Here is a 20,080-nt window from a genome sequence, read left to right on the forward strand (position 1 = left end):
TGGTTTTATTGATATTGCAATCATCATTTTGCAACTTCTGCCTTAAAAAGTAACCTTATAGATGCCGATAATAAGGATATCTCTGTCACTGTTAAAATTTTCTAAAATAGAAAATTATATAGGTTACAAATCTGCAGGAAAAAATAACCTATTTTTTCCTGCAGATTCATCATTTAATCTAATACAATAAAAGTTAAAGAAGAATTAAAGAACGATAAGAACAAAAAGAGAATTAGAAAAACAGTCGTGACAATTGTTATCTTTCTAAAAATATATAAAAATATTTTTTAAAATTACTTTTAAAAATATATTAAATTTTTAACACAATCTTTTGTTTCAAAATCCTCTACGTTAACGTCACGTTTATAATCTTATTTTTATAAGTTTATTCAAAGCACATATTGCAGCCTCACTTCACGTCATCTCCTTCATCCTTTGGAACAGATTATTGTTCACTGGTTTAGTTAAAAATTACTTAAATTAANTTTATGATTATATTAAAATAATTAAATAAAATATTCATCTAAATAACTATTTTAAAATTTATTAATTTAATAATTTTAAAATAGCCAATAAACTGTAACTTAAAATAATCAGGTGTTATATAGATAAATTGGTTACAAAAGAATGAATAATATCCATGTTATGTACGGCTATTTCATAATTATTTTATTTAAAAATAAAATTGTATAAATGGAGTTTATTATTTAATTAATAATAAAATAACAAAGAAAAAGTCATATAGAAATTCGTAATATTCATTGTTGTTAAATCTACTTTTTACTCTGATCGCTTTGCTCAAAAGAAAGCTTTTTTTTTAAAATCTTATTTTAGATTTTTAAATGATTACTCGACGTTAACAATAGAATATTTTATTCTACATAATAGGTTTATATTTTTAGATAAAGTTTATAAATTGAACTAATTTAAATGCCAACATGTAAGTTGTTTATTTATAAATTTATAATTAACTTAAACAATATTTAAACGTTCTTTCGAATTTAGCAAAAACTCTCAATTATGCACTATATAAGTTAATAATATCATGCAATAATTTTTTTTCTACCATAAATTTTTCCAACAATATTTTATTAAAAAATTTAATTTGTCAAATAAAGTATTGTTTAATTATTAAACAGGAAATATAAACATTTCTCTTTAAGCTTACAATTTATATTTATATGACTAGGTTTATGTATTAATTCATTATATGTTATGAAAATATTTAATTATCCTTTAATTATGCTTGTCATTCTTAAAATACTAGAATACTCTAATTTTCTTTTAATTTTTTTTTTATTTTCTAGCATTTATATTTATTTTTTTATAAATTTCTACACATTAAATATTATAACTCTTCATACATATTTTAATATCATCCAGTTATCATGTTAACACTTAGGCTACTTGTGTTAGTTCAAAGTTACCTAACATAACAATAATAAAGGTCAAATTAGAATAGGCTATGAGTCGAGCATTCAATTACATACATAAATAATAGGTCTTTAATTATTAGTGTATACTTCAATATTAGGAACTGGAAAAAAACAAAACAATACTATTAAATAACTGGTAGTGTCCTCTCTAGGCAGTAATTATAATTATTTCAAGTTTAACAGAATAGAAATTGTTTATTTATTTATTTATTTATGAATATTTCAAATTAGTTTTTGAATTATTTACCAGTAGTATAATTAGAGCATAAGTATACTCTAATTATAGTAATTATAAGTAGTATAATTAGAAACGATATTGTGGGACCGAATTAGAACATACACACCTAAATTCAACCCTATACCATCGTGGATGTAGTCACTAACGCTGTGGATGAAGAATAAACTCTTAAATACTGTATATACGTGTGTATAAGTGTCATATTTAATTTGATTTTTTCTTCATTTATTTACAAAATACAATAGAAAAAGAATTTTTAAAGTTTTTAATTATACAAATACTTGATCTAATTTTAGAAGAAAGATTAAATTACATATGAAAAAAAATTATGAAAGTAAATATAAATATAACTCTGGTGATAAGTTATTAGATGAGGGATTAATCCAGGATAAATTATATACATTAATATTTTTAAGCATCCTGTTTTGACTGATCTAGGACACTTTATTGGCATTGATATATTCGAAAAAAATCAAACCAACTAATTATAGGTCCTAATAGAATAACAGGAGAGAAAAATCAGTTGTCATTTGAACTAAAACCAACAGAGTTTTAACACATGTCATTAATCGTCTTTACGGAAATGTCACGATAACAAACGTGTCTTAACTTTATACTGATCATACTTTAAGCAGAACACGAAGATAAATATTTATGAAATAGTATATTATTCATAAATAATATAGCGGAAACATAACGTATTTAGAACTAGTACTCAAATGCGGAAATACAAGACTTAACGGATAAATAGAAATATCATTTCTTTATCTTTCTATTTCCGTTTTTGATGTTATACTCACATGTTACATAGTTGGTTAAGCTAAGTGTTATTTGTTGACCTATAAAAAATAGATTTATAATGAAAGAAAATGTGATAAACAAGATAATTCAATTTTATTAACTTCTTTCTAGTCTGTCCGTAAATTATAAGTGTGTGACTAACGAATAAGATGATGACAGAATGAGCGATGTTACAATAGAAGATTCTACGTATGATAAGATTTTGGCTTTTAAAAATGTTTTCTTAAATGTCTTCTTGGTGTTTACACGGAAAAAAAGTTAATATTAATAGAACAAAACATAAATTTGATACTGATAAACGAAAAATACAGTAAACCATAATTTTATAGGCCTTCGTGATATTGAACCACTACGAGAACACTTTTCACATTTGGATGATTATAAATATTCATCTATCTTCAGTTGCAAATACCAGGTAGATTTTCCGAATGATTGATTGATCTCATACATTATCAACGATCATTACATTTAGCCTACACTCAGGCTTTAGAGGGTGTGCCAGGGAATTTTCCCCGAACCTAGAGAAAACTTAGTTTCCAAAGCGGTTTCTACCTTATAAAATTTATGTTGTTTTTACTAATAGAAAATAAAAAATCTTAAAGACTATCTTTTATTAATAAAGAAACATTTTATATACACTATTTCATAACTATTGAACACTGATAGTTGGTCGTGTGTTCGTGCCTCGCCAACGGGTTGGCCACGTAAAGTTTTCCTGGTTTTCTTCACATTTAAAACGCCTGAATATGGCCAGTTTTCCTTAGAAAGTCCTTCCGGGAGGCATCCCCTCGGAGGTGAGTTTCGGTATACAAACAAAGAATCTAGGAACCTATTTCATTTGTATATTATAATTTTATGATAAGAATATTTAATAATTCTTTTATTAAAATAAATCACTTTATTATATACAGTAAAATCTTTAATACGTTTTTAAAAAAATTTATGCTAGTAATAATAATAACATTTATATTAATATTTGGCCTTTTAAATTAATAAAAATATTTTTATCGTAAGTAACCTAAAGATGGCGGTACATATCAATATTAGTATAAATTTAAATTTCTTGAATTCAACTTATATTGAAAAATAATGAGAGATTATATTTTTTTTTATAGATAAAGGGAAAAGATTAGATAAAGGAAAAAACATCCGTTAAGATAAATAATCAAGTATATTGCAATACAAAGAAAGCATCAGTCAATTTTATCAATACTTGGCTATAAATATATTAACGATTTACTTCACATTTAAGTTAACAATAAATTTTCTTTGCTTTAACGTTTCCCCTTTTAAGTTCCACAAGATATAAACACTAGAATTATATCAAAGTTTGGAAAATATTAAAATGTAAAATACAGATTTGAAATTAGCATCACTTTGTAATGTAATTTTACCTAATCATTAAGATGAAGGTTCATTTCCTGACCTATTCCTAGCAGGAGTGTGTGTCCCTGTATTGTATCTGAGCGGTGAAATCCAGGGGTAGCCAAAACATTTCTCTTTAAGCTTACAATTTATATTTATATGACTAGGTTTATGTATTAATTCATTATATGTTATGAAAATATTTAATTATCCTTTAATTATGCTTGTCATTCTTAAAATACTAGAATACTCTAATTTTCTTTTAATTTTTTTTTTATTTTCTAGCATTTATATTTATTTTTTTATAAATTTCTACACATTAAATATTATAACTCTTCATACATATTTTAATATCATCCAGTTATCATGTTAACACTTAGGCTACTTGTGTTAGTTCAAAGTTACCTAACATAACAATAATAAAGGTCAAATTAGAATAGGCTATGAGTCGAGCATTCAATTACATACATAAATAATAGGTCTTTAATTATTAGTGTATACTTCAATATTAGGAACTGGAAAAAAACAAAACAATACTATTAAATAACTGGTAGTGTCCTCTCTAGGCAGTAATTATAATTATTTCAAGTTTAACAGAATAGAAATTGTTTATTTATTTATTTATTCACGAAAGGCTTGACCGTTAAGGAAAGAAAAATGGAAAGAAAATTATTAAAATCTATTTTTGGTAAATTTCTAACTTGAAAATCCATCATCTGTGATAAATTCAAAATATTTTCTTTAGAAATTTCTTTTTTCCCCCCAAGAACAACCTTGACTACATTACTTTGACCTTTTGTTACTTAATTATGATACATTTACTGAGAATTTTTTAAGAAATATTTTATATATATTTCATAAAAGTTAAATTTATCTATATATATTTTTTAATACTTTACAATAATTAAAAAATTAATGCTTAATATCTTTGTAATTAATATAACTGTTATAGATCTACTTCGATATAAAAAATGTTTAAAATAGGGAAATAATAGAATGAAAATAAGGAGAAAAAATGAGAATTTGGTAAAAGTATGAGTGTTTTAAATTATTTATATTTTCAGGAACTAACATTATTTGAACAGTAAGTGGCACACGTTAATACCAACTATACGTCAATATGAATTAAAATAATTATTTTAAAATAATTTAAGCGTGAAATCATTTCGAAAACAATGTTTATATTTATATAATTAAATATAACTTCCACAAGTAAGGATACATCAAATACATCACATCTTATATGTATTTTCTAAGGCATATTTGACATTTATGAGATCTGAAGTTTTCCATTCTGATGTAAAATCAATTATGCAAATATTATATAGGAATGGAAAAAGAATTCCCGAATTCAGTTCTTGTTATAAAAGTATGGAATTCATTTAATGAAATTTATTTGTCAGCTTTCAAAACGTTTTAAAAAATATATATATAAGTATGAAATAGCATTTAAACAGGAAATTACTTCATGTTTTCGCGTAATGTCACATTTTCTGTGTTCTAAATTGCTAGTAACGTGATTTCCCACACCACGTAAGTCTTGTTACATATAATAATTCAATTTTATGAAATAAAATATATATAAAATTTCATATTTTTCTACGAGAGTTATAAAACAAATTATTTTTAAACTTAAATTTTTAATTTGTAGTAAAAATACCACGAATATCTTACAATTTTCTTTTGTATATACTGTAGACTGTATCATTTCATATATATGTGAAAGAGTTATTATAATATTACTATGATGAGGTCTTTAAGAACTATTAACCTCTAAGAATTACGATAACCTTCGTTAAAATTAATTAATTGCTGTAACATTAAAGTTATTGAAGGTTATCATGCACTTAAACAATTATTCTCTATCTTGGTTATAAGTCATAATAATAGGCTTCCTATACAAGTATTTACTGCTGATTTAAATTTAAAATTCGTTAGTTAAAATTTAATTATTTTGCATTTATAACCTTCGAATTTTATTAATTTACGTTTTAGCAATTTTTAAATTTGAAAAATTCATAAATTTTGTAATTGTTAAAAATTCAAACGTTTTACTTAATAATTTTTATGATTATATTAAAATAATTAAATAAAATATTCATCTAAATAACTATTTTAAAATTTATTAATTTAATAATTTTAAAATAGCCAATAAACTGTAACTTAAAATAATCAGGTGTTATATAGATAAATTGGTTACAAAAGAATGAATAATATCCATGTTATGTACGGCTATTTCATAATTATTTTATTTAAAAATAAAATTGTATAAATGGAGTTTATTATTTAATTAATAATAAAATAACAAAGAAAAAGTCATATAGAAATTCGTAATATTCATTGTTGTTAAATCTACTTTTTACTCTGATCGCTTTGCTCAAAAGAAAGCTTTTTTTTTAAAATCTTATTTTAGATTTTTAAATGATTACTCGACGTTAACAATAGAATATTTTATTCTACATAATAGGTTTATATTTTTAGATAAAGTTTATAAATTGAACTAATTTAAATGCCAACATGTAAGTTGTTTATTTATAAATTTATAATTAACTTAAACAATATTTAAACGTTCTTTCGAATTTAGCAAAAACTCTCAATTATGCACTATATAAGTTAATAATATCATGCAATAATTTTTTTTCTACCATAAATTTTTCCAACAATATTTTATTAAAAAATTTAATTTGTCAAATAAAGTATTGTTTAATTATTAAACAGGAAATATAAACATTTCTCTTTAAGCTTACAATTTATATTTATATGACTAGGTTTATGTATTAATTCATTATATGTTATGAAAATATTTAATTATCCTTTAATTATGCTTGTCATTCTTAAAATACTAGAATACTCTAATTTTCTTTTAATTTTTTTTTTATTTTCTAGCATTTATATTTATTTTTTTATAAATTTCTACACATTAAATATTATAACTCTTCATACATATTTTAATATCATCCAGTTATCATGTTAACACTTAGGCTACTTGTGTTAGTTCAAAGTTACCTAACATAACAATAATAAAGGTCAAATTAGAATAGGCTATGAGTCGAGCATTCAATTACATACATAAATAATAGGTCTTTAATTATTAGTGTATACTTCAATATTAGGAACTGGAAAAAAACAAAACAATACTATTAAATAACTGGTAGTGTCCTCTCTAGGCAGTAATTATAATTATTTCAAGTTTAACAGAATAGAAATTGTTTATTTATTTATTTATTTATGAATATTTCAAATTAGTTTTTGAATTATTTACCAGTAGTATAATTAGAGCATAAGTATACTCTAATTATAGTAATTATAAGTAGTATAATTAGAAACGATATTGTGGGACCGAATTAGAACATACACACCTAAATTCAACCCTATACCATCGTGGATGTAGTCACTAACGCTGTGGATGAAGAATAAACTCTTAAATACTGTATATACGTGTGTATAAGTGTCATATTTAATTTGATTTTTTCTTCATTTATTTACAAAATACAATAGAAAAAGAATTTTTAAAGTTTTTAATTATACAAATACTTGATCTAATTTTAGAAGAAAGATTAAATTACATATGAAAAAAAATTATAAAAGTAAATATAAATATAACTCTGGTGATAAGTTATTAGATGAGGGATTAATCCAGGATAAATTATATACATTAATATTTTTAAGCATCCTGTTTTGACTGATCTAGGACACTTTATTGGCATTGATATATTCGAAAAAAAATCAAACCAACTAATTATAGGTCCTAATAGAATAACAGGAGAGAAAAATCAGTTGTCATTTGAACTAAAAACAACAGAGTTTTAACACATGTCATTAATCGTCTTTACGGAAATGTCACGATAACAAACGTGTCTTAACTTTATACTGATCATACTTTAAGCAGAACACGAAGATAAATATTTATGAAATAGTATATTATTCATAAATAATATAGCGGAAACATAACGTATTTAGAACTAGTACTCAAATGCGGAAATACAAGACTTAACGGATAAATAGAAATATCATTTCTTTATCTTTCTATTTCCGTTTTTGATGTTATACTCACATGTTACATAGTTGGTTAAGCTAAGTGTTATTTGTTGACCTATAAAAAATAGATTTATAATGAAAGAAAATGTGATAAACAAGATAATTCAATTTTATTAACTTCTTTCTAGTCTGTCCGTAAATTATAAGTGTGTGACTAACGAATAAGATGATGACAGAATGAGCGATGTTACAATAGAAGATTCTACGTATGATAAGATTTTGGCTTTTAAAAATGTTTTCTTAAATGTCTTCTTGGTGTTTACACGGAAAAAAAGTTAATATTAATAGAACAAAACATAAATTTGATACTGATAAACGAAAAATACAGTAAACCATAATTTTATAGGCCTTCGTGATATTGAACCACTACGAGAACACTTTTCACATTTGGATGATTATAAATATTCATCTATCTTCAGTTGCAAATACCAGGTAGATTTTCCGAATGATTGATTGATCTCATACATTATCAACGATCATTACATTTAGCCTACACTCAGGCTTTAGAGGGTGTGCCAGGGAATTTTCCCCGAACCTAGAGAAAACTTAGTTTCCAAAGCGGTTTCTACCTTATAAAATTTATGTTGTTTTTACTAATAGAAAATAAAAAATCTTAAAGACTATCTTTTATTAATAAAGAAACATTTTATATACACTATTTCATAACTATTGAACACTGATAGTTGGTCGTGTGTTCGTGCCTCGCCAACGGGTTGGCCACGTAAAGTTTTCCTGGTTTTCTTCACATTTAAAACGCCTGAATATGGCCAGTTTTCCTTAGAAAGTCCTTCCGGGAGGCATCCCCTCGGAGGTGAGTTTCGGTATACAAACAAAGAATCTAGGAACCTATTTCATTTGTATATTATAATTTTATGATAAGAATATTTAATAATTCTTTTATTAAAATAAATCACTTTATTATATACAGTAAAATCTTTAATACGTTTTTAAAAAAATTTATGCTAGTAATAATAATAACATTTATATTAATATTTGGCCTTTTAAATTAATAAAAATATTTTTATCGTAAGTAACCTAAAGATGGCGGTACATATCAATATTAGTATAAATTTAAATTTCTTGAATTCAACTTATATTGAAAAATAATGAGAGATTATATTTTTTTTTATAGATAAAGGGAAAAGATTAGATAAAGGAAAAAACATCCGTTAAGATAAATAATCAAGTATATTGCAATACAAAGAAAGCATCAGTCAATTTTATCAATACTTGGCTATAAATATATTAACGATTTACTTCACATTTAAGTTAACAATAAATTTTCTTTGCTTTAACGTTTCCCCTTTTAAGTTCCACAAGATATAAACACTAGAATTATATCAAAGTTTGGAAAATATTAAAATGTAAAATACAGATTTGAAATTAGCATCACTTTGTAATGTAATTTTACCTAATCATTAAGATGAAGGTTCATTTCCTGACCTATTCCTAGCAGGAGTGTGTGTCCCTGTATTGTATCTGAGCGGTGAAATCCAGGGGTAGCCAGCCACACACCGTTTATTATACGTAAATTTTTTTTTCTAATAAGAATAATCAAAACTTATTTCATGATTATTAACTGTTTTAAAATTATATATAAATAAGTATAAAAGTAAACACTGTATAGCAAATTCTTAATTAGGCTAAATAATATTAATAAGGGCGTCGATATTGTTTTTCCACCTGGGCGATCAACAATCCAGGAATGGCTCTGTTCATTTCTATGTTACATCAACAAAACAAATCAAAGCGGAAAAGCACACCTTGGATCTGAGTTTGGATGTCAATGCCTTTCTAACAAACTCTTTTGAAATCCCTAAAAGTCTTTCAACTGTGACCCTTACGCTGTAGGCTGTCGCTAAGCATCTTCCCACCTACGGCTTTTATCAATATATCTTGCAAAGTCAAACCACCGTGAAAAGGCATAAAAAGACTCCAGGAATTAGATTTAATCTTCCCCGGAGGTTTCCCGACTAGCACAGCATCTAACATCATGGAATTAGATTAATGTTCTCTTGAAGCATTTCAATTCTGATACTTTAGGTTGCGGTTTCTGAGTCGCTAAAGCCCATAACATAGCTCATCTCAATATATCTCGCAAAATCATGCCAAATGGAAGAATATAGGAAGATTCTGGTAAATAAATCTACTTTTTTTCTAGGAAATTCTGGCCGGGGCTCTGATTCGATAGCAGGGGCGTCCATATACATGGGGAACTTGGGGTACGTGCCTCCCCCCTTTGTCGTCGGATTGCCCTTTTCTTAAACTGTGTCACAAAATTTTTACCGGGTTGCTAGTGGTAATCGATGGTAAAAAAAAATAGACTTACAGATCGTCATATCTGATGAATACTCGAGTAATCTCAACCACTTTGCTAACAATCCTTGAATGGAGAGTGGTATCTCACCTTTGTAAAACAACAAAGAAAACGCAAAAGAATGGTGAGAGCGGTGGAACCTCTGTCACTTCCGGCTAGCTGTGTGCGTATATAGTTCTATTATGCTTGTACTTTGCTCGTTTAACACGTTGAAATCATCTTAATATTTTAAAAACTAAAACAGTTATAAAATACAAATAAATAATTATGAGTTGTTATTATTTTACTTTGGATGAAGAGGCTAAAGCTGGATATAAAGGAAAGCTTAACTAGCATCCTCTCGTTCAGTTTTACACCAAACTAGGTGAGTACTCTTACACTTTGGTGACAACACGCAAGCCACATCATGACCAGGAAGGCACTTTTCGATTTTAACGTTGCCCACAACCCTCCCGATCCTATTAACTTCCGGTTTCAGGGCCTTATTAACTATACGTGAACTTCAGATGCAAACCGAAAGTCACGTTATTTCAATTCAAAGATTTTTCCCTGAAAGGTGTTAGATAGATGACCGGCATGACTCTATTGTTAACGGAAAAGTATGATGTACAGGGGCAAGCCACTACAAATTTGAGGTGGAGAGCATATATTTTAAATTAAATAAATAAAAAAATATGATTATAAATTTCAACTCGGCATTGTGACGATCTCACAATAAATAATTGCTCGTTTTAATTTTTTCAAACATATCTAAACAAGATAAAATATAGTGAAACAAATGGGAGAAAACTTGGCTTTTGTCATTTGATTTTTTTGCAAAGTTTACTTAATACAAACCTCGTGTATATGAAGTGATAATTTTTAAGTCCCTTCAACTTATTATTAACGGGGCTTGACTGTACTGTAATCTTAAAATACAGGGTGCCTACATTGAAATGCCGATTTTGAATACTTATAACAATTCAGCAATGAAATAATTTCAGGCCAGTGTTATATTTGGTGTTGTGCAGGAGATTAAAAAAACCTGTTAGGTGGCTGCATTTTTTACGATATTTTATGCCAAAATTTCAGTCGTTATATCATTTTTATACCTGTTCACTACACAGACAATCATTATTGCCATCAAGGTGACCTTCATTTCACCTTGTTGCGATCTCTGAAGGTCAATTATATTTTATCCAAATGTATCTCCGTTGCTACCATACAACTACGAAGAAACGGGATTATGATAGTTCACTTATGTTAAGAGATATTCAAGGTGGCAATAGTTATTGCCTCACCCTGTATATTATGAATCTGGATAGTTTATAAAATATATTTATACTGGTAGTATTATTATTTAATGTTAATGATTAATATTTCTCTAAGTTAAGGCTGAAATTTATTATAAAATATATGATAATTAAGACAATAATTATTTGCTCTGAAACATTCTCAAATCACTTTTATTTATTAAAAATTCATATTTATTAATTACTAAAAAAATTATTTAATTTTTTACTACAGATAATAGCTATACTTCACATTTATATTATTGATAAGAAAGTGCAGAAGTGATAAACTTAACTGAATATCTTTTCCAAATAATATTTTGTGATTAAAAAAAATAAGGCCTGATATGGATTTCTAGACATTTATCAATACATCATATCTTTTAAAAGTTTATTAGTATATATTATTGTAATATAATATAATTATCATGCAATTTTTGTTGTAAGAGGAAATCTACACGGCGACACCAATCCTAGATATAGTAGTGTATACACTTCTGGACAACACCTAGATTCGTGTGTCCAGACCAGGATTTTTTTTTACTCTTTCCGCCCCGTGGGCACTAAGAGGGCCTCTTTTAGAAAGTCCATTATGGATTCGGCCAGGCCCATAATGGGGCAGCCTAACAGTTTAGGCCAGTCGCGGATCGAGAAGTAACTAAAGGGGGCTAACTGAAAAATAAAAATTTTTGAATAATTATAATACCTTCATTAACACGGGCATGATGTCAGGTTTAACACGATTCCAATCTTTCACTCGTTATGTATACATAACAGCCGGGAAAGTAAACAGCGAAAAAAGGAATAAAAGGAAAAAAACAACAAACTGCACAAATATGGGCGCTAGCAGACGTTAATCCATGTTGATTTACAAAGACTATACGGTAAAAAATAATTTAGATCAAGTCACTTCCGTCACATGAGTTGTAGACAGTCTAAACTGGGGATGACGAAACTATGGCAAGCGTGCACAAAGTGCACGTAAGGAAAAATCATCTGGCACGTAACGTATCATATTATTTCGATTTATCATCTGTCTTTTTCGATCACTCTTTCAAGTTTATCACCAGATCATCCTTTTTCAATCAGCTATTTTACATTTATTCTAATTAAAACATATTCGTTTAATTTATTTAAATATCGTTATTCGAAGTCAAAAACTTTGGCACGCATAAACATCTTTAAAACTAACTTGTAAGTATACTATATGGCCACGCGGGCTCAAAAAGGTTGGCCACTTCTGGCCTAGACACTATCTAGCGATGCCAGAAACAACCTAATGTACGAAACAAGTAGGCGTATAGACTTTAAAAAATGAAGTACAGTACGTGTGGACAGCAGACACTAGGACATAAATGCTAACACCGGATGTCTCCGTGTAAACCGGCCTAGCGTGAAGTTAAAATACTAAATTTTGTAATTGGATAAGACATTGGTTACTTTTATCTAATTTTTCTTGTTTATAGTAATTAAAATTTTTAAGTGAATATTACTATTAAATTGTAAAACTAGATAAATTGGCCTTGACGATATGTTTGCAGATAAAAAGATATTTAGGTTACATAAGTTATATATATATATTACTCTCCTTTAAGATAAAATATTACTTGGATTCAACTTAAGTAAGTACTAGTAGTGTGCAAGCTCTAAATTTTAAATACATATTCTTGTTATAATAATGAAACAAATATATTATTTCATATAGTATTTTCATTTATGAATTTTATTAATATATTTTCTTTATTTCTTAAACAGGTCTATATTTTTTGAAAAAAGGTACATTATTTTTAGAAACTGTTCAATTAAAATGGAGTTTCCAACGGCAGGAAAGGTATTCTCTATTCAATTTGTTTTAGTCGAAAGTTTGAAATATGTTTATATTTAATATTAACATACAAAAAATGTTTTAATATTTTTGATTTTTTTAATAGCCCATTCAATGTAAAGCTGCTATTACTTTAGGAATTAATAAACCTACTATTATTGATACTGTAGAAGTTGCAGTTCCTAAATCGTGGGAAGTTAGAGTTAAGGTATGTTTTATAATTATAAAACACTTCTTTAAATTTGTGATGGCTCTAATTTGTCTTCAGGACACATATGTTTTATGACAATTTATTAATTAAAATTTCACCTACTTTACCACTTGAAAAATAATTAAGAGTCAACACTACTATAATTAAGCATTTCTTGGTAATCATAGGATTTACTTTTAATAAGATATTCATATATAGCTGGATATTCTAAAGGTGGTCATTCTCTCGTGTCATTTTTCCACGATTTTATAGTACTAATTGATGAAAATAAAATAGAAAATGGGGGGCGTAGTCGGTAACGTCACAGTACGGAAAAATACACGAACCTTCTTTGGAAACTTGTGGCTATATGTAGCATGAATATACTAAAATGATATCTGTAATAAGGACGAAATTATTGTAAAAGAACAAAGAATGTGATCTTTTAAATGCTTTTAAAAAAGCCAGCAACGAGTAGTATAACTTTTCCAGCATTTATTAAAAATTGTGTGCGCCGCAATCTATTATGAGATTTTATTTTAAAAAGTTTTTATCATATTAATTATTATAAAATGGCAAAAAGCTTAATTTTGAGGATCGAGATGAGTTTAATAAAAAATTGTAAATGTTAATAAAATAAAAACCTTCATTAAGTCCATTCCCACTCTAAATCTGACACGATCCTTTTTCTCTTGATCTTTAACCATCAAAATTTAACAGTATCGATCCTCTTAATACACAAATTACCCTGAAAAATTTCAGAAATTTTCTACAAAAGGCACAGCTGTTTGTACTAAAGCCCAGAGCTGGGCTTAGAGGTATTTTTACCCGAGGCAGGAGGCTAAACTTTCGCCTCTATGTATATAGTTTTTTTTTATTTTTAATAAATAAATAAATGATTTTGAGAACAAAATACATTTATTAATTATTAAATTTAAAGAAAAAAAATCTAGCAACGAGTTGCGTAACTTTCCCGGCTTTTATGAGATTTTATTTTAAAAATAACATTTGTCTCATTAATCAAAATAAATAACTAAAATTGTATGTGGCGCCATCTGTTACGAGATTTTGTTATAAAAATTCTTTTGCTGTTTTATAACAATTAAAAATATATAGACTTAATTTTGAGGATAGATACAAGTTTTATAAAAACTATAAATGCTAACAAGTAAAATCTTTACTAAGTCTGACCCCCTCGCGAGATACGACACGTGTCCATCCCCTTGACCTTTCACAACCAAAATTTAATAGCATCAATGCCCCATATATACAAGCTACCACGCCAAATTTCGTTTCTTCATCTTTACCCCGTCCTGAGATATTAACCGAAATAGACGCCAATACACACACACATATCCACGGAATTTTTCTTCCCATTTTTGACTTTTTTGGGTTCAGGAGGTCTCAAAATGTGATTTACAAAATCCGCGTTTTCTCCTTGTCTGGTCCACGGTCACATCTAATTTTATCCGTAATAGGCGACCATGAAGGAAGATCGTTGAAATTAATAGAATAAACACCTCTTTTTCTTGTTTTGTCTAATTTTCTCGTATTTCAATTTTTCTTCAACTTCACTTCTTTTTTCATGATCTTCAATAGTAGTGTTTTCTTCAAATTAAATCATGTTTTCTTGAGCCTCGATCGGTATTGTCTCAAGAGAACAGCTTTTATTGTACTCGGTTTTTCTAGCCAAGTTTGCAACTGTATTACATTATGTTGATTTGTTTCATTTCTCAATTATCTTCTTTTCCTATATTCGGCACCATTGAGTTTTCTTGACGCCATTAGTAACGAGGAAAAGAGTGTATAGATGACGCAAATCGTTAGTGTGCTTAATTAAAGTATTTGACGAACATTGCAAGATACATTTCGCTTTTTATTTTGCAATTTATTAGTTGTCATTTTTCACCAATCGTTTGCCTCACCCTTGTCCCTGCTCTGCTAAAGCCAATCAAATTCGAAACTAACCGCTTTTTAAAATTAGCATGTTTTCTGGTAATTCTGGATTTCTGGAAGCCTGATATTTGATCCGGCACTGTCATAGGCATCCGCAGAGGGGGCCAAACGAGGCACTTGCCTTCCCTTGCAATTGAGTAAAACACTCCATAAACTATAAACGTAAAAATAACAAGGTAAAAGTAAAATTATTGATTTTTCATTTTGCACTGTTAGGTAGTAGCAACAGGAGTATGCCATTCGGATTTATTCTACATTGAAGGTGGAAGGGACGATTTCCCTTTTCCTTGTATTCTTGGTCACGAAGGAGCAGGAATTGTAGAAAGTGTAGGCAAGGACGTAACAAACGTAAAGCCAGGTGAGCATATCTTTTAAAAATTTACTTTAGATTTTAATTTTTTAAACAATAATAATAATAATATTTTTACAGGGGATCATGTGGTATTACTCTTCATACCGCAATGCAGAGAATGCAAATTGTGTAAGCATCCCAAAACTAATATGTGTGAAAAGTTTGAGTAAGTATATTTCTTTATGAAAATGATCATTACTGATTAGTCATTACATAAAAAGGCCTTAACATTTGTACGCAAGCTAATGTACAGTACGTGCAAATGTTAATTCCTCGTGCATACTATGCTTGTAAAATAGCCATTACGTATTTAATATAATAATTAGAGAAATCAATTTTTTCAGGATATATCACGATAACTGCGTCATGTACGACAATACAACTAGAATAACATATAAAGGACAACAAGTATACCAATTCAATGGAATCAGTACGTTCTCGGAATATACAGTAGCTGGTGCGATTGCAGTAGTGAAGGTGATTAAAATGTTTTGTGTGTTAAAATGATTAAAAAGATTTAATGTTGCATTTTATTAAGAAAATTTAAATTTTTATAATTTAGATAAACGATAAAGCACCCATGGATAAAGTTTGTCTTTTAGGTTGTTGCATATGTACCGGTTACGGGTCAGCTATTAATGCTGCAGATGTTCAACCTGGTTCGACGTGTGCAGTTTGGGGACTGGGAGGTGTTGGCATGGCTGTTCTCATGGGATGTCGGGCAAGAGGAGCTAAGAGAATTATTGGAATAGACGTCAATCCAGATAAATATGAACTTGGTAAATCGATCTTCATTTTAATACGTACATTCATTTACATGTTCTGTAATTAAAAGTCAATTTTAGCAGCACCCAGAACTAAGGTTTCTATTAACTACTAGTCTGAGGGCAAATCAAATAACAGTCTTTCCTTTAAACATGATAAACAATTCTCTCTCCCATTATTGTTGAAATTTACTTTTATTCTCAATACTTTTCGCTTTACGTATTCTCGTTTGTTTTGGGGCTACACATTTTTATGTATTTAGAAGAAATTTAGAATAATTACGGAATTGTAAACTACCATTAATGCCTAGAAACATACATATGCACAACAGTTATAGACTCACGACAGGTGTCATCATATTTTTTTTCCTCCCTCCCTCAGCAAAGAAGTTTGGATGTACCGAATTCTTAAATCCTAATGACTATAACGAACCTATTGAAGACGTTTTGATAAAAATGACCGGAGGATTGGATTATACTTTTGTATCAGTAGGAAATATACCTGCTATTGTGAGTTACATATACCAGTTTAATTTTCGAGCTAAAATACTGCTATGTCATATATCACTGATTATCGTTTTTTTTCTAGAATTCTGGATTGAGAGCAGCACATAGATGTTGGGGTGTAGCAATATTGATTGGATTAGGAGATTTTAACAAGACACTTGGTGCTAAAACTTTAGATCTTTTGAAAGGAAAAACATGGAAGGGAAGCGTTTTTGGAGGTAAAAATGTTATAATAGTTTTAAATAAACTTTGTCTTAAACATTGAATATATACTTTTTATTTTCTATGTGTAGGAATGACAGGTGACGATATTCCTAAATTGGTAGATATGTATTTGGAAGGAAAATTAATGGTTGATGAATTTGTAACAAACACTGTGCCACTTGAAAAAATAAATGAAGCGTATGAACTCATGAATAAACCTTCCAAATTGTAAGTATAAAATTCAGTTTTTTTTATTATTATTATTGATTTTTAAGCATTGATATTGAACAAATTTCAACTTCGAAACTCTGAATAGGATTCGGCCATTTTATATTCAAAATTTAACACATTACTAATACTCGGCATTTCACAGTACTGACGAATGTTCTGAAGTCACTTAGGATGAAATTCAGAACTATCACTCAAAAGCCACTCGTCCTTACCTTATACATTCCTTAATTCAGTTGAGTATGAGTACAATTCATTCTCACATTTGATATTCAGTGAGGTTGGAATGAATGATTAACATAAGTACTCATATCAGGGACGTCTTATTTTCGTAATGAAATGTGGCGTATTCGCTTTATATTGATATCTGAACGTGCTTATTTTACTATTTTTGTGAGGTTATCGGAAATTTTTAAAATTTTGTTACTTTCAATATTTAAATCCATTAAATATTGTTGATTACTGAACATAAATAACGTAAAACGAAACAGATGCAAACTTAGATATTAGAGCAGGGGTCGCCAAAGTGGTCGATATGGACCCCCAGGGGTCGATGCAACATCATTGGGGGTTCNTATAAACTTTTAGTGAAAGTAAATGATCATTTATTTCATTAATTTATGGTTTTATTGATATTGCAATCATCATTTTGCAACTTCTGCCTTAAAAAGTAACCTTATAGATGCCGATAATAAGGATATCTCTGTCACTGTTAAAATTTTCTAAAATAGAAAATTATATAGGTTACAAATCTGCAGGAAAAAATAACCTATTTTTTCCTGCAGATTCATCATTTAATCTAATACAATAAAAGTTAAAGAAGAATTAAAGAACGATAAGAACAAAAAGAGAATTAGAAAAACAGTCGTGACAATTGTTATCTTTCTAAAAATATATAAAAATATTTTTTAAAATTACTTTTAAAAATATATTAAATTTTTAACACAATCTTTTGTTTCAAAATCCTCTACGTTAACGTCACGTTTATAATCTTATTTTTATAAGTTTATTCAAAGCACATATTGCAGCCTCACTTCACGTCATCTCCTTCATCCTTTGGAACAGATTATTGTTCACTGGTTTAGTTAAAAATTACTTAAATTAATTCACTTATATTACGAAGATTTATGAAAAGTATATTTAGTGAAAAGAATTCCACCTATGTTCTAGACTATTTATTATAATAAAAAATATAAATGGAATTTTCTATTATATTACATGAAATTAAGAATTTAATAGTCTAATTAAGATGTAGAAGCCAAATATTAAATAAATAAAATGAGTAAAAAGAGCTTATAGAAGTAGAGTGTAGTTACGTGTTTGGTGTAGGCCTATACATTCTGATTGTGTAAAACAAATTAAACACATTATTATATGAAGTTTTAAGATATAAGTCGACGTTCCATTAATAAAAATATGTTAAATTCATTATTCCAGAATCATAAAAGAAGTATTAAACTGTATAAAGAGAAAATAAGCCAGTAATTTTGCAGTAATTTATAAAGTGTTTTTTTAAACAATAGAAACTATTGAAAATATACTAAAATATATTTTTTATATCAAATTAGTACAAAAACATCATGATTCAACGTTTTATTCGATAGTTTATACACCTTATGATAAGGGATTTCCCACACGAATAATAAATTTTGATACGTTATCTACTCCAAAAAACAAAATAAAGATTTAAATTACAAATACTTTATTATCAAAAAAAATTTAATATTATCATAAAACATGTGCGTAATTTTTAAATACAAGAAATAAAAATGAAAGCATTTCAAAAGAAATATAGGATAGAATATATTTAAGAAGAAAGGAAGTTTTAATACAGTTGTTGTCTGTTCATAGCGGCGTATGAAAGCTTAATAGTTAAAAGAGTTGTCTATCAGTATTACAGTGATCGTATTGTAAGAATAGTTGCGGTTATTGTATGCGCTTTACATAGATCTTGTATCATTCTATCAACCTATACATTACGTATTATCTCCGATAAAATAAATTATGAAATAAATAAATAGTATAAAGTGCAAAAGGCACTTTCACAGATAACACAAACTGTAAACTTTTTAACATTAAATTCGAATAACTTTACCAGTATAATTTAAACACATCGATACTTCTTTACTGATTTCCCCCTCCATAAAATAAATTATAATTATTTTAAAATTTTAATATAGCTTCTGATTAGAAAGATATTACATATTATAGCGTTAAGAATTGTATATATAATTATTATTTTAAATTTTATTAATCATGTTACATATGTGTAGTATTTTTTTACGGTTAGATAACATTTAAACAATATCCATTTATCAAAGGAAGGAAGCAGAAATCATAACAGAATTTTCCGAATAACGTTGCCATTAAAACAATTAACTCAATCTTGTACACTTAATTACTTACTTACTTATTTATTTATTTTTAATAACTGTTCGTTAAGTGTAAGAAGAACTTTTTAAAAAGAATAATGTATTTTCAACTTAACTAAATTATCTAATTTCTTGGAATAAGTAACCAGATAGAATTACAGGAATTAAAGATTAGTTAAAGATCAACTTTTAATCTAAATGTAATATTTTATAATT

General features: G+C 27.6%; 1 protein-coding gene and 2 long non-coding RNA genes across 3 annotated transcripts; all 3 read left to right on the top strand.

Annotated features, from left to right (window-relative positions):
- Window positions 1-851: 851 nt before the first annotated feature.
- LOC111638415 lies at window positions 852-3,904 on the top strand. The gene is made up of 3 exons (XR_002758861.1): window positions 852-940; window positions 2,587-3,269; window positions 3,591-3,904. It is a non-coding gene; the product is annotated as an uncharacterized LOC111638415 (long non-coding RNA).
- A 2,366-nt stretch (window positions 3,905-6,270) lies between these two features.
- On the top strand, window positions 6,271-9,372 carry LOC111638416. The gene is made up of 3 exons (XR_002758862.1): window positions 6,271-6,359; window positions 8,007-8,689; window positions 9,011-9,372. It is a non-coding gene; the product is annotated as an uncharacterized LOC111638416 (long non-coding RNA).
- Window positions 9,373-13,045: 3,673 nt separating this feature from the next.
- On the top strand, window positions 13,046-17,511 carry LOC111638410 (alcohol dehydrogenase class-3-like). Its single transcript, XM_023384120.1, has 10 exons — window positions 13,046-13,088; window positions 13,222-13,297; window positions 13,398-13,499; window positions 15,654-15,795; window positions 15,868-15,955; window positions 16,134-16,266; window positions 16,352-16,568; window positions 16,936-17,063; window positions 17,143-17,278; window positions 17,354-17,511. Exons 2-10 carry the CDS (start codon window positions 13,274-13,276, stop codon window positions 17,494-17,496), a joined length of 1,113 nt encoding a protein of 370 aa, XP_023239888.1. The 5' UTR covers window positions 13,046-13,088; window positions 13,222-13,273; the 3' UTR covers window positions 17,497-17,511.
- Window positions 17,512-20,080: the final 2,569 nt, after the last annotated feature.

The sequence above is a fragment of the Centruroides sculpturatus genome, unplaced genomic scaffold, assembly GCF_000671375.1.
Source record: "Centruroides sculpturatus isolate CEXI.00-Female unplaced genomic scaffold, Cexi_2.0 scaffold1248, whole genome shotgun sequence".
Lineage (NCBI taxonomy): Eukaryota > Metazoa > Arthropoda > Arachnida > Scorpiones > Buthidae > Centruroides > Centruroides sculpturatus.